Below are 23,468 nucleotides of genomic sequence, written 5' to 3' on the forward strand. Positions count from 1 at the left end.
ATCTAGGCTTTCTTTCTGGTTATAGCTTTTGGGTAATATAATGGTTCCTAATTTATTTCTCCTTGATCTGTTTTCTAAGTCCTTTTTTTTTTTCTGAGCTACTTTAGAAGAGATCTAATTTTTAGGAAGTTTGTTGCTAAAGTAAGATTCTGTACCTCTTGGGCTTAGTTATTAATTCTATTTCCAATTCTTTCTTTGGAAACTCTTACTTTCCAATTTTTTATTCTAGCACTCTAATTTCATTCATAGAACATTCTTATCTCTCTTTTTAAAAAATGTTTGCTTCATCTCTTTCAGGAATTCTAGATGAACTTGTGCCCAAGTTTTCTATTTCTTTAATACTTTGCTTGTAGATGTTTTGGAATCATCCTTTTCTTTTAGATTTGTGCCTTGAGCATCCATGTCAAAATAATAGCTCTTTATGGTGGGATTCCTTTTTGTTTATTCATTTTTCTAGCCTCATTTATTATTTTGGACTTATTATATTCTTATTGTTATATTCTTATTAATTATTGTTATTGTATTCTATACAAGGTCAGGCCCTTTTATACTGAATATGGGTTGTTGTTTTTTTCTTACTTTGGTGAATTTTGTGCTAAAATGTTCCACATGGCTGTTCCTGGTTAGAATCTCTCTCTAGTATCCAGACCAACCACTCTTTTCCCCCCCTACATTGCCTTAGGATAGAAAATGGCCCATTTTGAAATTTTTTCTTGGATTCTTAAAGAGGATTAGGTCTTGTGATCTATAGATCTATTTGGAGAAGTTGTGGTAGGAAGGCTAACTACACTTCTTCCTGTTACTCCACCATCTCAGCTCGATTTCCTCTAAATTTGTTCTTTAGCATCTCTAAAGGTGATGGATTGGAGTGGGAAGAATTTTGAGAGAGAGAGAGAGAGAGATCAATTAGGTGGCCATTGGGATAGTCCAAGTGAGAGGTGATGAGAGCATGAGCTAAAGTGGTGGTTGGAGACAAGAGATTTTGTGGAGGTGAAAATGGCAAGATTTTCCCAGTTGCTTGGATCTGTGGAGTAAGTAAGAGTCAAGAGCTGAGTGTAACACTGAGTGAGGTTCCAAACCTGGGAGACTGGAGTGATGGTAGCGCCCTCAGCAGAGATAGGTGAGGGTGGAGGCAAAGAATGAATTCTAATTTGAGATGTCTTTGGAATAACTTCCTAGTGATAATTGATTGGAGTGTGGCCAGGCTGCCATGCCACCGGTCTAGAGCAGATGGTTGTAAGGATAATGATTTCTCCCTGTGTGAGTCTATGTCTCAGTCTTAGGCTTTTGTTTCTGTCTCCATGCCCCACTCTCTCTCTCTGTGGGCAATTGAGGCTGCAGAGATTGTGGTAGAATGACTTCCTCCTTCTAACCCCACCCCACCCCATCTGTATATTTTCAGACCATACTGGATTTATATTTATATATATATTTTCATGCTTGTGGACAGAATACATGATTGTTTGCGAGCTTGTCGCTGAAGAGTCCAGTGATATTTGAAGAGCCAAGTACCGTTTCTGGACCTTGCCACTATTTGTTGATGCTGTCCGCTTCTGGAGGCTTCTCTTACAACCTTGTCCATGGCCCTGAAGACAGAGAAGCTTATTGGATGGTTGATCTTAATATCTGGTTGCAGCTCCAAAATTACTATGTAGGAGGTAGATTCAGAGAATCCTGAGCTCTGTCTTCAGCATCCTGGTGTCATATAGCACTCTGGGATACAGAATTGTCACTTTCCCTGGATTTTCTTCAATACAGTTTACTCTCCTGGGGAAACGTCCTCATCTATCCTTAAAGCCTGGAGTTTTTCAGGGTGAAGAACTTTGCCAAGGGGCCTGACTGCCAAACCACCACCAGAATAGACTCCATCATGGTCCATCTTTATCTTCCTCTACCTTGTCCCTAACTCAGTCTTGAGTTTCTCCATTGCCTTGGGGAGATGATAATTGAGGCATTTAATCGGAGAAATGAAGGAGCCAAGGGAGATGTCCTACATCCCTCTGGTGACACTGCTCTCCTGCTCCCCTCTTTTGACCCCATTATTTCTATTGACTTTCTTTCTTTATGGTCAATGACATATCTAACCTGGTTGGCAACAAAGCAGTGTCTCACTTCTTCGCTCTCACCCCAATCTCATCTCTGCCTCCTACCACTGGTTGATTCTCCCTGTTTGCTCATTCCTGTGCTCAGTTATGCTAAAGAAAAAAGGTAGTGGCTAGGCTTCTTGTTAATGGAATGTACAATCAGAGCAGGCATAGTCTTTCCTTGAAGGAGACAAGGCTCACAGATGAGAACTCAAGCCAACGTATGAGCAAACACTAAAGATCTGGAGGAGTTCAGAGATGGGAAGACAAGTGTGGGTGGAACTTCTTAGATAAAGCTTCTGGATTCTGGATTGGACTTCAGCTGGGCTTTGAAAGATAAGAAGAGTAGGGAAAGGGGGAATGAAGGAAGAAGCCAAAGGTGTGGAGGCAGGAACTAATCTCACATTTACGTCAATATTTGCTCAAAATCTCTTGTTTCATCCTTGTGGATATTTGGACAAAAACCCCCACTCCTCTGGGCTAAGTAGATGACTTTTCTGGGGCCAACTTGGTTTTTTTTTAGTTATTCTGATCCCCTAACAATAGGCATATACAGTCTATCACCAGGTCTGCACTTGAAGCCTTTTCATCTTGGTAGGACCTGCCAGAGCTTGTGTTCCACTGACAGAACCTTCAAGAACACAAAGGTCACCATCATGCCTCATTGAGGCATTAAAGAAGAACTGGAGTGGAGAGAATGTAGTTGGCTGCTGGTTTTCCCTGTGCCTAGAACTCGCCCTGATTTAGCTCTTCCATGGATTGTCATCTTGGCCGGAGGGAGAGAGAATAAGGGAAAGGGTGGACTCCCGCCCCCCCATTGAGATTAGACAGTAGGAAGTGCAATGGGGGTGCTGGGTGGTCCTTCGCCTGATTTCCAGGCAAAGGGAGCTATGGTTACTCCTTTTCAAGCACCAGAGAGATCTGAACAACTGGAAGGAGTTGGGGGAGGCTGAAGGGAGGGTGGAGGCAAGAAAAGAGGCTTAAGTACGTTGTGGCCTTGAAGGGCGTTGTTTGGAGCCCAAAGCTGTTAAATCTTTCGTTTGGTTCCTTGGATCTCTGCTGGCTCAGCAAATCCCAGGGTTTGTGCGGGTGAGTCAGCCCCCCCCCCCATTTAGTCACACCCCCAAATCTTTGGCTTCACCTTCAACTCCAGGAAACGGGATGACAAAAATGACTGATGTAGATTCAGCATTCATGAATGTGACTAGCCTTAGGCTGTGAGGTTGGATTTAGGCTTCCCTGTCTCGGTGAGAAAGGAGTGAATTCTGGGAGAGGGCTCTGGTCTTGGGCACTAAATGGAGGCTGTTGGACTGGGGCACAGAGGAGTTCTCTGAGAGGGAACAGGGAGGAACGGAAGGAGAATGAGGAGTGGGTATGACTGGCCAAAGTGCCTCGGGATGGGACGCGGAGGGAAGAGCCAGCCCCTGGCGGTGCGTGATTCACCTCGAATGAGGTTCCGGTTCTCAGGTCACTCCCTGGACCTTTTACCTCCTCGGCCTTGCCCTTTCCTACTAGGTCCCAGAGCCAGGGATCAAGGGAACCTCATCCGAGGGGCTCCCCAGCTAAGGGGGGAGGACAAGAAGAGCGCCACTAGGCACACAGCAATCCTTCGCGTTCGGGGCTGAGAGAGGACAGGAAGTCGTCACCTCGGCGCTGCTGGAGAAGCCGCCTGGTTCCTTCCCTCAGCCCCGCTCCTGCGGAGAGCGACGTCTCCCGAATAGGTGCCACGTGGAAGTTGTCCTGGGAATACGTGTAGGGCTGTCTGTGGGCGCCTCGTCTAGCCCTCCAGCATGGGAGAGGCCTCAGCCTTAGAGTCCCTCCTGTTCTCTTCCTAGAGGAGGGGGAGAATCTCAGATTGTTGGCATTTTAATTGGGAATTAAACAGTTTCACCTTTAGAGGAGCTCGGGGAGTGCCTGACGTTCTCCTCCTGCAGAATGAGGAGGTGGCTGAGGTAAGGCAGCCATAGGGTTATATAAAAGCATCCATGGTGGGTGCTACCATTTACTACCTGTGTGACACTGGACAAACTGTTCTTTTTTTTTTTAATAATATTTTATTTGATCATTTCCAAGCATTATTCATTGAAGACAAAGATCATTTTCTTTTCCTCCCCCCCCACCCCCCATAGCCCACGCTAGGCATGATTCCACTGGGTATCACATGTGTTCTCGATTCGAACCCATTGCCATGTTGTTAGTATTTGCATTAGAGTGTTCGTTTAGAGTCTCTCCTCTGTCATGTCCCCTCAACCGCTGTGGTCAGGCAGTTGTTTTTCCTCGGTGTTTCTACTCCCACAGTTTGGACAAACTGTTCTAAATGACCTCTAAGGATTCTTCCAACAGCTAGACCTTACCTTACCTACTCACAAGTATATATGTGTGTGTGCATAAACCCTTCCCTTCTGAAGTCTTAGGATCAATTCAAAGACAGAAGATTGGCAAGGGCTAGGTGACTGGGTTAAGTGACTTACCCAGGGTCACACAGCTAGAGAGTATCTGAGGTGAGATTTGAATCCAAGTCCTACTGATTCCAGACTCTAGGCAATTCACTGAATACCTCACTGCCCTTAAAAAAATTTTTTTAATTAAAAAAACAATAAACCCCAATATCTTTTGGCTTCTTATCAATTCTAAGACAGATGAGCACCAACAAACTTATATTAAGCACATTTTGCTGGCCTGGGCAGCTAAAGCGCTGGACCTGGAGTCAGGAAGACCTGAAACTTACCAACTATGTGACCCTGGGAAAGTCACTTAACCTTTTAAAGTCAGCTTTAGAAGAAAATGGCAAAAGACTGCAGTATCTTTGCCAAGAAAACTCCAAATGGGGTCAGAAAGAGTCTGACACAACTGAACAACAAATTGGCTGGACACTGTACTGAATGCAGGGGATATAAAGACAAAAGTGAAATGGTTCCTGTTTTTAAGAGGTTTCCATTCTAATGATCTCTATGGTCTACCCTACTGATAGTAGTCTATGATGATGTCACCTTGGAGGACTTTACCTCTTGGACTGATGCAAAGCAGCAACCAGAGCAGAAGAATGGCTTGCTTTTTCTCACTCACTTCTGAGCTTACTATCTGCCTGGCTCATTCCTTTCCTAAGGGCTGGGAAGGGCAGTAAATGCTCTGAGCTTTAGTCTCTATGAACAAGAAGAATAAACTACACAAGGCACATGTTGACAGCACAGGTACTGGGATTTAAGGATAGAAAAAAGCTTAGGGATCATCTAGTCCAATCCATGAACAGGGCAACTGAGTAGTGCCCTGGATAGAGAGTTGGACCCTGGGGAGGGAAGATCTGAATGCAAATCTGGCCTCAGACACTTACTGGTTGTGTAACCCTGGACAAGTCACTTAGCCCTGTTTGCCTCAGTTTCCTCATCTATAAAATGATGAGCCACTCAAGTATCTTTGGCAAGAAAATCCCACCTGGGGTCATGACTAAAAAGACTGAACAACAATAAAAGGGATAGGCAGGCAGCAAGAAGAATACTAGCATTCTCTGAGGGAACATTGAGTAAAAGAATGATCTGATATGGACTAAGATAGTGGAGGAGGGCAAATTTACACTTAGAACTTTCTACAGAAGGAAATTTAATTCTTTCTTTTGTTACACTTGCATAACTTGTCCAGACCTACTCATGTTATTCTGCTACTGCCTTCCTTAAGCTTGCAGGAAGACAGAATGCCACTGTAATATTTATCCAGCAAGGGAGTGAAATAATTGAGTTGTTTAGCAAGTGGTGCTATATAGGCAGAGACAGACAGCCTTCCTAAAGAGTTGTAGCATCTGTGCTAACCATCAGAGGGCATTCAGCCTATAGATGAAGCCATAGGGTTGAGGATGGGGGGGGGGGGCTTGGGGGAGGGATTCAACACCTTCTCTCCACTACTTAAAAAAAAAAACTGTTCTGAAATTAATCTGTGGACTAAGATTGTCTATTGTTAAAATATGCACATGTATGTGTGTGTGCAGGTGTATAAAACATACACATACATACATACATATATAAAATCTATGTTCTTAACAAAGGGATAAGCTTCACTCCATCTGTGCTCCCTTCTTTCAATTCCTGACCAACCCAACTTCCCAATGTTAATGGATTAAGAGATTTCAGGTTATCATAGTTTATTATTCATAGAATTAAACAGAAAGGCTATAGATCAAACATTCCTATCTGAAGATATCCAACTCTGACTATATCCTAAATCTCCTCCTGATTGCCCTTCTAGAGCTTCAGTTATGTTGGTACAATTCCCAACCAACTCAGCTTATGAAAATCCATAAGGGAAGAAGTTTGTACCCCATTTCATAATACTAACAACTAATACTTATATAGCATTTAAGGTGTGCAAAGTGATTTACAAACAGTAGCTCATTTCCCCCCTCATAATAATCCTTGGAGGTAAGGAGGGTGCTATTATTATGCCCATTTTACAAATGAGAAGGTGAAGATACAAAGAAATCCAAGTGACTTGCCCAGGGTCATATTTCTAGTAATCATTTGATGACAATTTTGAACTCAGGTCTTCCTGACTCTAGGTCCATCTCTCTATCCACCTGGCTATCTCTATTATATAGAAATTTGGACTAGAAACAAGGACATGTAAGGGTGATAGTGACCAAAATCAGTTTCTCTCTCCTGGCTCACCAACAGCAGTGGTATTCACAATAGCTGCCAGCTTGAACACTAAGGATACTGTCTTTTTACAGATACTATATTTGTTTACTAAAAGATCAGGTTCTCTCCCAGAGTGCTGCTCTATGGTCATCCCACTCAGTGGCCATTCATAACTCTGGAAATAGAAGTACCAGTAGCCCTTCTCCCTCAAGGAAGCCCAGAAGCCCAAATCCAAGGCTATTGAGAAGGAAAAGAGAAAGCCAGCCCTAGATGCTACAGTGTCCAGATTATGTCCCCCACCTTCTGTACTAGTGATGGACTTCTTTCCTACTGCAAGCATGTGCTTGTGTGCCAGCATTATCAGCAACCATGGTTCAACTTTCTCTCTCTGAATCATCACTTCATGCCCTGGGGGGGAAAAACAATTCAAAATGATAAGAGGGCAAATGAGGGACACTCATTAATGCAAGGATCTCTGATCTATGATCTATGACTATGCAGGGATCATAAAGTGAAGGTGGAAGGAACCTCAGAAGCCATTTAATGTAACCACTTCATTGTACAGATAAGGAAGCAAGCCTAGGGAAGTTATGCAATTTAACCAAGATTATATTTCCAAGAAGTAAGTGTCTGAAGTGGAATTTGAGCTCTTGTCCTCTGATTCCCAAGACTTTGCACTCTTCCAGTCTTCCCAACTCTTTCCACTGTGTACCATCTTGTCTTCCTTCCTTCCTTCCTTCCTTCCTTCCTTCCTTCCTTCCTTCCTTCCTCCCTTCCTTCCTTCCTTCCTTCCTTCCTCCCTTCCTTCCTTCCTTCCTTCCTTCCTTCCTTCCTTCCTTCCTTCCTTCCTTCCTTCCTTCCTTCCTTCCTTCCTTCCTTCCTTCCTTCCTTCCTTCCTTCCTCTAAGTACAGAAATAACTTGGATCAACATAGGAAAGCATCCCAAACTAGTGAAATATTTTAGATGGAATCATTCCTTTCATCCTTTTTCTCTTTTCCACACCTCCCCTGCCCAGCCCCACCCCCAAAGGCAAGGTAATTAAAACAAGACTTTCTCTTGCTGCTCAAAATAGGAGTTGGTGACAGCCTCTCAGGCCTGGGTGGGGTAGAAAGAGCAAGCAGGAGCAGGTTGGCTGGGGAGGGAATGGGGTGTGAACTCTAAGAAATGAGGTACCGCTAAGACAAGGACAGGTCAGACTTCTCCCCCACCCTCCCCTGGGCTTCAAAATCTGAGACTCCTGGAGCCAGAGAAACTCTTCCAGAGATCTCTGTGCCCTCCCATAGCACCCCACTGTGCCCCTACCACTGTGGGTGTTCTTCAACTCTAACCTAAATCCCTTCAGTGCAATGAAATCCAAATCCACTCTATTCTACAAATAAAAATAATTCCCATGTTATGGTATTTCAAGCTTTGCAAAGCACTCTTTTCAACAATCCCCTGAGGGAAGTGGTGCAGATATTTTTTTTTTTACAAATGAGAAAACTGAGCTAAGCAGGGGCAAAGAGACTTGCCCATGATCACCTAGCAAATAAATATCAGAGATGGAATTTAACCTCTGTTCTCTTGATTGTAAGTCCAACATGCTTTCCTCTACTCCAAGCTACGTCTCATCTCCTGGATGCTGGTCCTTGGGTAACTTGCAGGGCACATGTGGATAAAGGAAAACACTTTGCAAAGCTGAAGCAAATAGGATTAAGTGATTTGCCCAGGATCCCACAGCTAGTAAGTGTCTGAGCCCAAATTTGAACTTGGGTCTTCTTGACTCCAGTCCCAGCACTCTTATCCACTGGACTGCTTAGCTGCCTCTTAAAAGGGCTATATAAATAGGAATTCCTCACATATAAATTATTATTATTGTTGGGACATAGTGAGGTTTTTACTATACAGAATATAGAACCAATTACTTATTGATAATAATAGTTATAACTGATTATGATAAGTCATAATAATAGCAAATAGTGTTCCTAACCCAAACCCCACTCCCTACTTCTCTAGTTCTTCAAGCCCTAAGCATCCCTAGATTTAGGGTTTAAGTTCCCAGAGGCATCCTCTCTCCCCCCCAACCTCACCTGCTAGCCTAAAAGCAGATTGTCAGGGAAAGATCTTTTTTTTTTTTAGGCAATTTAGAACATTATTCCTTGGTTACAAGAATCACATTATTTCCTTCCCTCCCCTATTCCCACCCTTCCCATAGCCCACACATAATTCCACTGGGTATTACATGTGTCATTGATCAGAACCTATTTCCATGTTTTTGGTGTTTACCCTAGGATGTTCATTTAGAGTCTCCATCCCCAACCATGTTCCCCTCAACCTATGTAATCAGGCAGTTGTTTTTCTTCAGTGTTTATGCTCCCACAGTTCTTTCTCTAGATGTGGATAGTGTTTTTTCTCATAAATTCCTCTGGATTGTCCTGGATCATTGCACTGCTGCTAGTAGCAAAGTCAGTTACATTCGATTGTGCCACAGTGTATCAGTCTCTGTGTACAATGTTCTCCTGGTTCTGCTCCTCTCACTGCATCACTTCCTGGAGGTTGTTCCAGTCCCCATGGAATCCCTCCAGTTCATTATTCCTTTTGGCACAATAGTATTCCATCACCAACATATACCACAATTTGTTCAGTCATTCCCCAATTGATGGGCATCCCCTCATTTTCCAATTTTTTGCCACCACAAAGAGTGCAGCTATGAATAGTTTTGTACAGGTCTTTTTCCTTATTATCTCTTTGGAGTACAATCCCAGCAGTGCTACGGCTGGATCAAAGGGCAGACAGTCTTTTAGCCCTCTTTGGGCATAGTTCCAAATTGCCCTCCAGAATGGTTGGATCATTTCACAACTCCACCAGCAATGCATTAATGCAGGGCAAGATCTTTTTAAGCAGTACCCTGCCTCCCCCCAGACCCCATCCCCGCCCAAGTTTATGTTTCACTGTGTCCCTGCTTTCCTCCAATCATTTTAACTCTCAGCATTTTTCCTCCTCCCAGAGAGGAGGCTAAAAGGCAGCTTCTATCCTGTTTCCCAGAGTTGTCTTTTAAGGCAGAGTCTGTTATCCTTAGAGGGGAAGGTTAATTATGGAACAAACCAGGTGGAAACTCCCTTAACTCATTTTTTTGGCAGAGCTGAGATACCTGTAGCAGAAGGGACCTGGACAGTGCTTAGGGTCTGAGGCACCTCCCTAAATTGACTTCCTCCACTATCAAATGATGTGGTTGGACTAGATTACATCTTACCTGATACCTTGTGTTTTTATGGACACCCTGGCATTTGTGGTACTCAATGATGGACAGAGAGTGTCTGCCCATTTCTCTGTGTGCAAGGCAGAGGGATGCTATATTTAAAAGTTTCCATTATCTCAATTGCTAGGTACCCAATTAATGAGTTGAGGAGACATACTGTAGGAATATAGTCTCTGTCCTTGATTCCCTCAGTTCTCTCTCTCACAGAAGGCCTTTGCCTTTGTCTCTGTGTCTTTGTCTCTGCCTTCTCTCTGTCCTGCTATCCCTTTGTCTTACTGTCTTTCTGCCTGCTCTATTTTTTTTTCTTGGTCTCTAGCATTGTTTCCCTCTTTCTCTTCCTCCATTTGGTTTGTTGTTTTTGTTCACTCATTTCAGTCCTGTCCTACTCTTCACAACCACATCTGAAGTTTTCTTGGTAATGATACTAGAGTGGTTTGCCATTTCTTTTTCCATTCTTCTCCCCCTGCTCCCAGACCCAGTGCACTGGAAATCAATATAAAGAAACTACCAGGCTTCTGGGCTTAAGGAAGCAAGGCAACAACATTTATCTAGCATCTTCTCTGTGTAGGGCAGTAAGCTAGATGCTTGGGTAAACAAACTTTAGATAAGGCATAATCCCTGCCCTCATGGAATCTAAGTCTAATAGGATAAGACAGCAAACCAGTTATTTATAAAACACACGCAACCTATGCTCCTACCTTCCCTTTATCTCCTTGAATTATTGTTTTTCCCTGGACGAGGGGTGATTATTAGAGATAAACTGGCAGCATGTTTTTTATGACACACGAGAGGGTGATACTCCTCCTGTCTTCTTGAGAGGCTCAGTGAACTATTGTAAAGGGGCAAAAATCCAAAGATAGGATAAAGGGTGACGAAATAAATGCTGAAATGTTCAGGGTTGCTTTTTTTCCCTTGCACTGCCCTTTTTTCTCTTTGTAATCTTTACTAATCTGATGAATGTAAGATTGGGGAATTGTTATAAATTGCATTTCTTTTATTATTAGGGATTTAAAGCATTCTTTTACATGACTGTTAATAGTTGTCATCTAAAAAATTTCGAGAGCCTTCCACAACTTTCTGCCATTTATCTGTTGGGAAACATCTTTGCTTCTTATTTATTTGGAAATATGTGTTGGATATCAGAGCTTTACCAGAGATATTTGCTACAAAAATTTTTGCCTGATTGACTGTTTCCTTTCTCATTCAAGTAGCATTGATTGTGTTCATGTGAAATATTTTGATTTGATATTATTAAAATGGTCCATTCTATATTCTATAATCACTGCTCTTACTTGTTTGATTAAAAATTTTCCCCTTATTAAAGACTGTCTTCCTTTGATCCCGCCATATCACTGCTGGGTTTATACCCCACAGAGAAATAAGGAAAAAGACCTGTACAAGAATATTCATAGCTGCGCTCTTTGTGGTGGCAAAAAATCGGAAAACGAGGGGATGCCCTTCAATTGGGGAATGGCTGGACAAATCGTGGTATATGCTGATGATGGAATACTTTTGTGCTCAAAGGAATAATAAAGTGGAGGAATTCCATGGAGATAGGAACAACCTCCAAGAAGTGATGCAGAGCAAAAGGAGCAGAACCAGGAGAACATTGTACACAGAGACTGATACACTGTGGCACAATTGAATGTAATGGACTTCTCTACTAGCAGCAATGCAATGATCCAGGACGATTCTGAGGGACTTTTGGGAAAGATGCTATCCACATCCAAAGAAAGAACTGTGGGAGCAGAAACACAAACACTGAAGAAAAACAACTGCTTGATCACATTGGTCGATGGGGATATGATTGATGATGTAGACTCTAAACAATCACCCTCGTACAAATATTAATAATAGGGAAATAGGTTTTGATCAATGACACATGTTAAACCCAGTGGAACTGCTTGTTGGATACTGGAGGGGAATGGGAGGAGGGGAGGGAAAGAACATGAATCATGTATCCATGGAAAAATATTCTAAATCAATTAATTAAATTTAAAAATTCAAATAAAACAAAAGAAAATAATAAAAAGATATTGACCATCCAGTAAGAAAAAAAAAATCTCTCCTTAACCATACTTACTTAAGGTAGTTTCTTCCTTCCTTTTTTTTTTAAACCTTTACTTTCTGTCTTAGAATCAATACTAAGAATTGGTTCCAAGGCAGAAGAGTGGTAAGGGCTAGTCAGTGGGCATTAAGTGACATGCTCAGGGTCACATAGCTAGGAAGTATCTGAGGTCAGATTTGAACCTCAGACTTCTCCCTATAGGCCTGGCTCTCTATCTACAGAGTCACCATAACCTTAAGATATTTTCTGTTCACCTGTTTTTTTAAATGATGAGCTCTTTTCTATTTAGGTTATGCATCCTTTGGGATTTTATTGTATGATGTAAATGCTGGGCTAAACTTAATTTTTGCCAAACTTCTTTCTCATTTTCTCAGATGTTTTTGTAAAATATGGAGTCTTTATCCAAGAAGTTGGTATTCTTGCTTTCATTAAATACTAAGCCACCAGGTTTAGCTATTTCTGGACCTTCCTGGGTCTTATGTTATCTTGCTGGATCTAATTTATTTCACTGATCAGCTTTTCCGATTTTTAACAAGTCCAAATAGTTTTGTTTTTTTTTTAAACCCTTGCCTTCAGTCTTGGAGTCAATACTATGCATTGGCTCCAGGGCAGAAGAGTGGTAAGGGCTAGGCAATGGGGGTCAAGTGACTTGCCCAGGGTCACACAGCTAGGAAGTGGCTGAGGTCAGATTTGAACCTAGGACCTCCTGTCTCTAGGCCTGGCTCTCAATCTACTGAGCTACCCAGCTGCCCCCAAGTCCAAATAGTTCTGATATTGTTTTAGAGTGTGTTTTGAGATTTGAAATTGTTAAACTATTCTCATGTTTTCCCTTTGGATTTTTCATGTGTCCTTATCACAATCCGCTTTGTGAAGTACGTGTCCTATCCCTCCACTAAATTGTAAGATCTTTGAGGATAGGGGTGGTGTCCTATTTCATCAACATATCCCCAGGCACTTAATACATTTTTATGTTTTTGTTTTTTTTTTTGAAGGGGAAAGATCATCTTGTAAAGTGAAACAAGATCTCCTTGCCAAGTGGAGGAACATGGCAACCAAAAGCATCACAGGTATATAATTTACAAATCATTAAAGGAAATGGTTTTTATGTCAGGTTTTATAAACAGAATGATCTCATACAATGGTACAAAAAGCAATGGAGGGGGTAACAAGCCAGGTATACTATCCAACTAAAACGGATTCTCCCAAGAGCATTTACTGGTAAATATTGTAGGAGAAAAGCAGTTTGACAGAAAATTAACCAGATTTGTCTGCATTGATAAAGTTCATGTTGATGACAATAGAACCTCTACATTTATACTCTCGACAAATTATTCACAATGTCTTATCTGAGAAAGTAGGGCAGTATTCATGGAAGACTCATTTCATTCTGCATCAGTTCATGGAGGTTCTTCCAATTGATGTAGAAATCCTATGAGTCCTGGAAAGTAGATGCTATTATTATCCCTATTTTATAGATGAGGAAACTCAGGCAAAGGAATGACTTGCCCAGACTCACAGAGCTAATAAGTGTCCAAGGCTCCATTTGAACTCAGTTCTCCCTTCCTGACTACCCCAATACATTGTAGCCTGTCTTTGGGAGAGGAAAACACAGACTTAAAAGCTTTCCTCTAACAAGTTGCCTTTCATGCCTAGTTAAAATGATTTGAGATCCCTTGGTAGATAAAACCCCAGAGATAATGATCTTCTAACTCATCTATATACATCAAAGCATAAAGCAGAGGCATGCTTGTCAAAGGTGCTTACTCCTGATAGGAAGATCCTGGTATTTATAGTCAGGCAGTGTGGGATGATAAAGGCACTCTAGATATGGAACCAGAAGCCCTGAGTAGTTTCCTAGTTCCATCTCTTAGTATTGGGAATCCCTCGTCCTCTCCAAGACAATTACACAATGAAAAGACAAGGGGACAAGGCGAGGGAACGAGAATGGATGTGACAGAACTTCCAAGTTCCCTTCTAGGTTTAAATCTGTGTCCCAAAATGGAGCTGTCCATGTTTTAGTTGATTGATTTTGATTGAGATCCAGAATACGGGAGCAGCTAGGTAGTTCTCAGCAGAACAATGATCCAGGACAATTCCGAAAGACTTAGGACAAAGAATGCTATCCACCCCCAGAGAAAGAATTGTTGGAGTCAGAATGCAGATCAAAGCATGAGATTTTTCGATTGTTTATTTGGGTTTGGGTTTGATAAGATCAGTACCTTACAAAAATGAACAACACAAAAAGATGCTTTGCATGAGAATAGCCTTCCATAGTAGGTATAGAACTAGTTGTTCTCCATGTGTAACTTGAGGGGGGTCTACATATATATGCTAATTATATTCTAGGTATAGAACTAGGTATTTATACAACTAGCTATATATGTAGATGTATACCTATGTATAAGTACTTCTTTACATAACTAAATCCATACCTAGTTCTATATTAGGCATAGGTATACATATACTTGTATTCTAGATTTTAACTAGTTATTTATACAACTAGTTATATAACTTGGGTAAATAAATCCATAACTAGTTCTATAGTAGGTATAGAGCTAGTTAGTTATATAACTTGGGGGAAGGGTGTGTGTGTGTGTGTGTGTGTGTGTGTGTGTGTGTGTATACACACACACTAATTATATTCTAGGTATAAAACTAGTTATTTATACAATTAGCTATATAGGTAAGTATATTCCTATGTATAACTAGTTATTTACATAACTAGATATAGAACTAAGTCTATAACTAGTTCTATATCTATAGAAGTAGTTAGTTATATAACCTGGTATATACATGTATTTATATTCTAGATTTTAACTAGTTATTTACATAACTAGCTATATAACTAAGTCCATAACTAGTTCTATAGTAGGTATAGACCTGATTAGTTATATAACTTTGGGGAGGATTTATATATAATGTATATTCTATATAATATATACTAATTATATTCTAGGTATAGAACTAGGTGTTTATATAACTAGCTATATAGGTAGGTATATATCTATGTACAACTAGTTATTTATATAGCTAGGCATAGAACTAAGTCTATAACCACTTCTATATTAGGTATAGAGCTAACTAGTTCTATATCTATATAAATAGTTATCTAACTTGGTGTGTACATATTTATTTATATTCTAGATTTTAGCTAGTTATTTATATAACTAGGTATATACTTGGGTATATAACTAAACCCATAACTAGTTCTATATAGAACTAGTTCCTTATCTAATTAGGGTATTGGGTGTGTGTGTACATATACTCATTTCATTCTAGGTATAGAACTAGTTGTTTCCATTACTAGTGTATAACTAAGTCCATAACTAGTTCTGTAGTAGCTATAGAACTAGTTAATTATGCCCCTTGGTAGATCCGTAGGGCCATGACTGACTGTGGTTGACAAAGTCTCTAGACCTCCCCTCGGAGGGGCTCTGGCGTTATCCCAGGCTCTTAACACCGAGCCTGCTCCATAGTGATCCCTCATCCATTTCCGATCACAGATTGATCGCCTGGGCCTGGGCTCGAAGGGCCCGAGGCGGGACGAGGAGGACTTTCTGTCCTCGGTTTGAGCAGAGCTCCCGGGGCTGACCAAAGGGGGACACTTGAAGAAGAAAAGTCGGGGCGCTTCAGAGAATCTGTCCGTGTACACACACGGGGTGAGGGGAAGCCGGGAGGGTTGACAAAACCTGCAAAGATGATGGTGGCGGCATAACCGGAGAAGAGGAACCTGGGAGAGGTTGGGGAGAACTTGGAGTACATGCGTGTGTTTGTGCTTTGAACTTGGGTAGAATCAACGTCAGGGAGGCTGACGCCAAGCCTGGCACCGGTTGGAAGGAAGCACCGGGTCTTGGCGGAATCCTGGGCTTATCGCCCTCAGGCCGGGGCTGGGACCAGATCTGAGAATCTGGGGTTCTAGCTCAGTTAGAAGAACGGGTGGGGGAAGGGGAGAGCAAATGGGACGGGTTAGCCAGGGAGTGAGAAGAAGCCACAATCTCCATCCCCCTATCTATCTCCATGCCAAAATTTGCCTCTAACACTGGGGTTCTCAATACAGGAAGCATGGATTGGTTTCAGAGTGTTTGTCAACTTAAAAGAAAACAAACAAAAACCTACATCCTTACTTTCATTAACCTCTAACTGAAATGCATTATTTCCTTCAGTTATTTAAAAATATTCTGAGGGGGCAGCTAGGTACTCAATGGATTGAGAGCCAGGTCCAGAGACAGAAGGTCCTGGGTTCAAATCTGGTCTCAGCCACTTCCCAGCTGTGTGACCCTGGGCAAGTCACTTAACCCCCATTGCCTAGCCCTTACCACTCTTCTGCCTTGGAACCAATACACAGTATTGTAGGTAAGGGTTTAAAAAAATTTTTTAAAGGGATCCACAGGCTTCACCAGACTGCCAAAGAGGTCCATGATGTGGGGGAAAAAAGGGCTAAGATTTGCTCTAAAACCATATGCTAGTCATGGATTGTGTCCTCAGGAAGGAGGCTGGCCAAGCTTGGATCTTTAATGGATGGCAAGGGTAACCAGTAGTGCCCAATTCCAAAACCAAGCATCCCTTGATCTCTCCTGCTGCCCTGAACTTCCATCTTCATAGCCCAAAAGTCCTTCCCAGTGCAGCGGATCCCTCTTTCTTTCCCCTGGTTCCTTGCTCATTGAAGGTTCATATGCAAACATCAGCTCTGACTTCTTGTGGTGAGAGGTCCATTCCTGGGCACAGAGGGAAGACAGAGGACCTGGGGCTTATCCTCCATGCCCAGGGACTGATAATTATGGCTCAGAAGGGATACAGTATTTTCAGGCTTAACAAGTGTTTTCCTTACCACATTCCTGAAAGGGAGATATTGCAGATGTGATTAGCCCTTATAAGATCTATGAGAAATGTGGAGATCCAGTCATCTGACTGCCAATGCACCACTTTTTCCTTGGCACCTTGAAGTCCTAAAAATGGCTTTTGCTCTCAGACCCTAAGATCTGAAACAGAGTTCCTCAGTCTCCCTAATCTTGGCCTGATCCTGGTTCTAATCTTAGCTATGCTGGGAGAGGGGCCAGAGGGAGGGGCCCTGGGGAGTTGAGATGGGCTCCTTGCCCACAACTCCCCACCCCCTCTTGGTATGTCTCAGGATCAGATAGGGCACGTTCCTGCAATGATGTTAGGTTAATGTGTCTCTGCTGATGCAGAAGGGAAAACATTAACTCAACAACAGAGATAGATGCATGTATATACATGCCTACCCATGTACAACGTTAGAGACACATGGGTACTTGTACACCCACACAGACTTGCACACTACACAGGCAAAGAAGAGTTGGATTCTCTCCTTTTTTTCCTCTCTTTCTCTTTCTCTCCTCCTTATTTATTTCTTCTTCTCCTCCTCCTTCTCCTCCTCCTTCTCCTTCTCCTCCTTCTCCTCTTCCTTCTTCTCCTCTTTCTCCTCCTCCTCCTCCTACTCCTTCTCCTCTTCCTCCTCCTCCTTCTTCTTCTCCTCCTCCTACTCCTCTGTTACTTTCTACCTTAGTATTAATTCTAAGATAGAAGAGTGGTAGGAACTAGGCAGTGGAGGTTAAGTCACTTGCCCGTGTCACACAGCCCAGGTCCTCCCAACTCCAGGTCTGGTGCTGTAATCCACTGTACTATCTAGCTGTTCCTCAATAAGCATTTATTAAGTAGTTACTTATGTGTCAGGCACTGGACTAAGACCTGGTAGTGATACAAAAAGAGGTAAAAGATAGTCTCTGCCCTCAAGGAACTTTACATCAGATGTGGAAAAGTTGAATCTAAAGTGGGACAAAAGCAAAATAAGACAAACGGTTCACATATCAACTCCACTCATGATGAGGACAAGTGAAAACTCAATGAACAAAGAATCCTGAGGAGGGAGCAATGGAAACGTATGTTTTGATATGTTAGAATGAACTTAAGTGTAAAGGGTTTAGCTGCTTGTGCTGATGTCAAATACTCAAATGTTCATATTATCTTTATTCATTTTTAAGGTGTCCTCCCAACTTAACCTGAACCTCATTCACTGGATTGTCTTTGAGTGACTTTGGGCTGTCTCCTTAAATAAAATCCACCCTCATTGGAAAAAGGCTTGCTGCCATTGACAGGAGTCAAAAGAATAGGCTCTTGACTCTGAAGGAAGATCCCAAGATATAATTTATTTCAACTCATTTAAGATGTCGGCAGTGAAGTTGGTGAGTAACCTCCCTGGATGGGATAGGGATGTGTTTTTTAGAGCCAACCATTTCATTGTCCTGTACTTCATGCCATGATATCCTATCATGATTTAACTTGTCTTTGTCTGTCTCTCTTCTCCCCTGGCTTCTATTCAGAAGACCCCAGTATAAAACTGAGAATGGTCCTTGGCTGGGGAGGGATTCTTTGTGGGATAGTGGACTCAGTATAGACATATTGAGTAAATGAATGTCTTTGTTGACTGGGAATCTAAACCACAAATATGAAGAGACCCTTAGATGGGCACCCACATACACATATTTATTCATGCATGCACATACATGTGCACACACACAGAGATGAGCATGATGGAGTATGGCACAGGTTTACAAAGTGCTTCTCATCTGAATATGGTTTTCTCCTGACTAAAATCCCAGTGGTCATTCTTTTATATCCTACTAGGTCTCTAGACCGTGGTTTCTTTATCTGTGAGGGGGACAATATTTATACTAAGTACTAGATGAGGTTGTTATGAGGAAAGGGTTATACAAGTATGATTTATTATAATCAAAATACACAAACCAACACTTTTATACAAAGATTCAAGCACACATTTTCTCCTATAAATTCATATAAACATACTCATACACAAAGATTAGTTGTCCTTGCTACTGTAAGGATAATTTTAGGATCGTGACCTAATCTAAGTTTGATTTTTGATCTCCAGGGGATATCCCAAATAAAATATCCAAGTCAGTTGAGAAATCTATGGTGGTTTAATCAACATAAAGGGAAGAGATCAAGGAGAAGAGAGAGAGAAGGGTATAGGATTTCTCCCACCTGGCTTGTGCCAGGGGGAGTTTGAAGTCCTCTGCCACAAGGTTTCTGAAGAAGATTAGAGGCTTCTAAGTGGATGGTGTTTGGAAGGTAAAGGAGGAAAAATCAGCCTAAACTCCGAGAGAGCTCAGAGAAGATGCCACACCTGAACTAGGCTACTAGGCTTCCTCCAGTATGGTATCAAGGGAAACTCACTGCTAAACTGGACAATAGCTGCCACCACGACAAGATGCTGAAAGACTCAGCACACTGCTGCCAGCCATCTCTCCTCCACAAAAGAGGCTGGAGAGAGGAAGTGACACGAAATATATAGATGGTTTTACATCACTTTCCTGCATCTCACCTGTACAAATGGTAGCTTAAGCTTGACTTAGGATAGCCCAGGGTTCTGTCAGCTGTTTCTGATTTGTCATTTGCTAGCACATCTTTATCATAGGCCATCCTCCTAGATACTTAATCCTTAGGTATGGGGGTAGACATTCCTGATTTTGTTAGACTAAGTAGGGGGGAGTAATCTAAAGTCCACTATCCCCCCCTGATGATGATTGGGAGACTAGTCTCCCCAATTGATCACTAAACATAATCATCCTGCACCTTTAAATTTTCTAACTGCAGGTGCATACATAATTTCACCTTCTAAGAGGAAATTACAATAGTTAGATAGAAGAGGGAAGTAGAAGAAAGACAGACAGCAAAACCAATGTTTGCTGGGCACATTGACAAAAACCAATTAGGGGGCAGTCCCCTTTTGGCATAGGAGTATACATTCAAATAAATGTTCAATCAAACTTCAGTTCAATCAACCACACCCAAAGTTCATTCTGGATCTTCTTGATGAAGTGTAGGTTTTCTGGCATCTTTCCACAACAGTTCATTCTCTGGATTTAGGAGTTAGCAAGCTTCTTTCCTTGAAAATTTTTTCTCAAACAAAAATTCAAAATCTTGGAATTTTATTAAAATACACTACTCAAAGAGGACCAAAATGATATCATTATGGTGATATCTTTTAACTCAAGCATAAATTGGATTTAAGTGAGGCAGCATTGTACAAAGCATTGGTCTCACTCTTCCAGAATCATTGAAATCTGGTGGCAGGACAAAAATCAAGATAACTGGTGATGGCCTGGGATACAGTGGATGATCTTGGCATCTTCAGTGTTTGAGCTAATTGCTAAGCACTCTGTTGGATCCAATTATTCTCATCCATCCATTCTGCCAGAGGAAGCCATCACATGCCTTGAGTAGATATCCCCCTACCTCACTCACAGGTGTTGTTGGTCAGTTATCCTCCATCTGTTTTAGCCTGCCTGCTGAGATAGTTTACCAGCTTGTGGCCACTACATAAGCTACAGCTTCTTGGAACCCCAGGTGAGAGCTGAGTGGTATTTGGACACCAAAAGAGGAAAGCAATCCTGAAAAGGGCTCAGAAAGCCCTCATCCTAGAGTACTGGTCTTCTCTGATGACCCCATACAGTCCATGCACAAGGATATATTACACATATACAGATGCACACTCATATACACACTTCTACATTCTCACACATATACATGCAAACATTGTCACCTATAAGTACACAGTCAGACACATACACAAAGAAATCCTCTCCAGGATTTATTGATTCTGAGACAAAGGCAAAAGGGATTTTCATGAAGTGGGAGGTAGGATCAACCAACTACATCAAGGTGGACTCCTGTGGTCTAGTGATGGGTGTATAAAAAAGAGGAGAACAGTGATTCAAGACTGGAGATGTACTAGGAGCTGCCAGCCTGCAGGCAAGAGGCAAGATGAGATGACCCTGGGATGGGAGGTTGTCTCCTTGGCTCATCATTTGTTTATTTCTTGGTGTTCTGATCTCTCCTAGACAGAAGCCAAGTTTTAATTAGCTCCCCTTAGGGAAATGGAGATGAGTATGGAAGACAGAGATGCCTTGAGGAAAGGTATTACTTTGGGACTACCTGAAGAGCTCACCCCCTTTGCTCCATGCTCTTCAGCCAACTTCTTCCCAAAAGCTTAGCTCCCTTCCCTCTTTCCTCAACCTCTACTCTCTGGGTGCAAAGTCCCTTATAAACCTGCTCACCCTGAGGGACAAGCAACTAATTTTGTCCTTTTGAGGGGGAGGTACAATTTTTAAAAGGGTGGTGAGCAATCATAAGCTCACAGAACTCAACAGATAGAATTTATCTCTTTCTCCATCCCACCCCCAAATACATTGTTTTGTTTGTTTCGATTTTTGGATATTTTATTTTCCCATTTACATGTCATAGCACTTCTCAACATACATTTTCTGAAACTATAAGGTCCAAATTCTCTCTCTCTCTCCTTTCCCTCCATCCTCCTGGAGATGGTAAGCAATTTGATTTGGTTTATATATGTATTATCCTGCAAAACTTACTTCCATATTGGTCTTTGTTTTAAGAGAATATTCATATAAAACCCAAATCCCAAAATAAAAACACACACTAAAGTGAAAAATACACTTTGATCTGCATTCTGATTCCAACAGTTCTTTCTCTGAAGGTGGACAGCATTCTTTGTCATAAGTCCCTCAGAGTTGTCCTGGATCATTGTATTGCTGATGATAGCTAAGTCTTTCACAGTTGATCATCATACAATATTGCTGCTACTGTGTACAACGTTCTCCCAGTTCTGCTTATTTTGCTCTGCATCAGTTCATGTAAGTCTTTCCAGCTCTTTCTGAAATAATTCTGCTCATTATTTTTATACCACAATATACCTTTAAAAATGATTGATACCTTTGGCTTTTGCATCACCTACATTTTGCAATACATATACTTCCTTCCTCTCTCCTTCCAGAAGGCTATCCCAACAAAGAATAAAGAAAGATGGAGGAAAAAGCTCTATTCATCAAGACTGAACAGCACATCAATCAAGTCTGTCAATAATATACAGTTCCACACGATAGTCCTTCACTTCCACAAAAAGGGAAATAGATTAGATTTTTCTTAGATTTTTTTTCTCTGGAGAAAAGTTTGGTCCTTATCACTTGATAACATTCAGTTTCAATCATTTGGTGGTGATTGTTTTTTCCATTTATATTGCCATATTTATTGTTTTATTGTTCTTTTGGTCTTTTTTACTTTATTTTGCATCAGTCCATATAAGCTCTTATCCATGCCTCTCTGTACTCATCATATTCATCCTTTCTTAAAATCCAAAAATATAGCATACATTTATAAAGCACAGATTGAGCATCGACTTTGTTTCCCATTCTTTGCTATTTCACAAAATGTCACTACAAATATTTTGGCAAATAATGGGATTTAAAAAATATGTATCATTTATCTCTTTGAAGAGTATATATTTCTTTGAATTAAAAAAATATGGACATGAATCATTTTGCAACAACAAAAAATCAAAATTTCAACTCTTTCAAATCATAATTTGAAAGAAATTCCAAATTTATTTCCAGGATGGTTGGAGTAATTCACAGCTCCACTAGTGTGTCTCTTTTTACACCTCAGAGTTGTCTTTTTCTTTTTTTTTGCATTACTCTTATGGATGCACTCTCATTATGGATGATTTGGAGCATTCCTCTTTTTTTTTTAAAGCCTTTTAATGAACCTGATCTTCTATAAAGGAGATGGGATGGTGTCTTCTGTCTTTTCTTTGGAGTCAAGCTTGGTCATTATAATTTTAAGCCATTAAATTTTGACTGTTTTGTTGCTGTTTTTTATGTTTCTACACTTGGAGTTATCGTGTAGACATTGTCTTTCCAAGCTTCTCAGTATTTATATTCATTGTTTTTAGTAGCATAGTAATATTCCAGTCTGGAGAAGGAAATAACAAACCATTCCAGTTATCTTTGCCAAGAAAATCCCAAATGAGGTCACAAAGAATCGCACATGAATGAAATGACTGAACAATCACAAAACAAAATATTCCAGTCAGTCAACAAAGATTTATCAAGCACTTACTAGAAGCACAGAGAAAGCCTAAAAAAGCCCCCCTCCCCTCAAAATCCCCCTCCCTCCCTTCAAGGAATGCACATTCCACTGGAGGATATTGAAGAGGTCCGTCCATACAAGACATACACATACTAGAGAGAAAGTCATTTGAAAAGGTTAAGAACTGCAGCTGGTACAGAGAAAGGGCTCAGGAAGAAATTGAGCTCTGAGCTGAGTCTTGAAGGAAATAAGAAAAATGAAGAAGGGGGTGGGGAGGTGTATGCTGGTAAATGTTTAACAATTGGAATTCTAGGTGGGAAGTGTATGCATGACACACACTTAACTTTTATCTGCATTATTAACATTTTTTCCACCACTTTCTTAAATCTAAATAATCAACAAAATAATTCACTGAGCCCTGATTTGAGGCATTTTCTAATTTCCCAGATAAACACCCTACAAATTTAACAATTGACTCTCTCAAGCCAATAAAAGTAGACTCCAGCATATCACTGGAGGGGTAGGGATC

The 23,468-nt window shown here is 41.2% G+C and overlaps 1 protein-coding gene across 4 annotated transcripts in view; it reads left to right on the plus strand.

The window, feature by feature from the left end:
- The window catches only part of AQP7 (aquaporin 7), a 122,566-nt gene that overhangs the window by 38,819 nt on the left and 60,279 nt on the right, over nt 1-23,468 (plus strand). For all 4 annotated transcript variants that reach the window (XM_056803908.1, XM_056803913.1, XM_056803914.1 and 1 more), the window contains exons 2-3: nt 13,009-13,083; nt 18,016-18,216. In XM_056803908.1, coding sequence (XP_056659886.1) covers nt 18,199-18,216 — 18 coding nt within the window. In that variant the 5' untranslated portion in view covers nt 13,009-13,083; nt 18,016-18,198. The remainder of the gene's footprint in view (nt 1-13,008; nt 13,084-18,015; nt 18,217-23,468) is intronic.

This window comes from Monodelphis domestica, chromosome 7, assembly GCF_027887165.1.
Source record: "Monodelphis domestica isolate mMonDom1 chromosome 7, mMonDom1.pri, whole genome shotgun sequence".
In the NCBI taxonomy this organism is placed as follows: Eukaryota; Metazoa; Chordata; class Mammalia; order Didelphimorphia; family Didelphidae; genus Monodelphis; species Monodelphis domestica.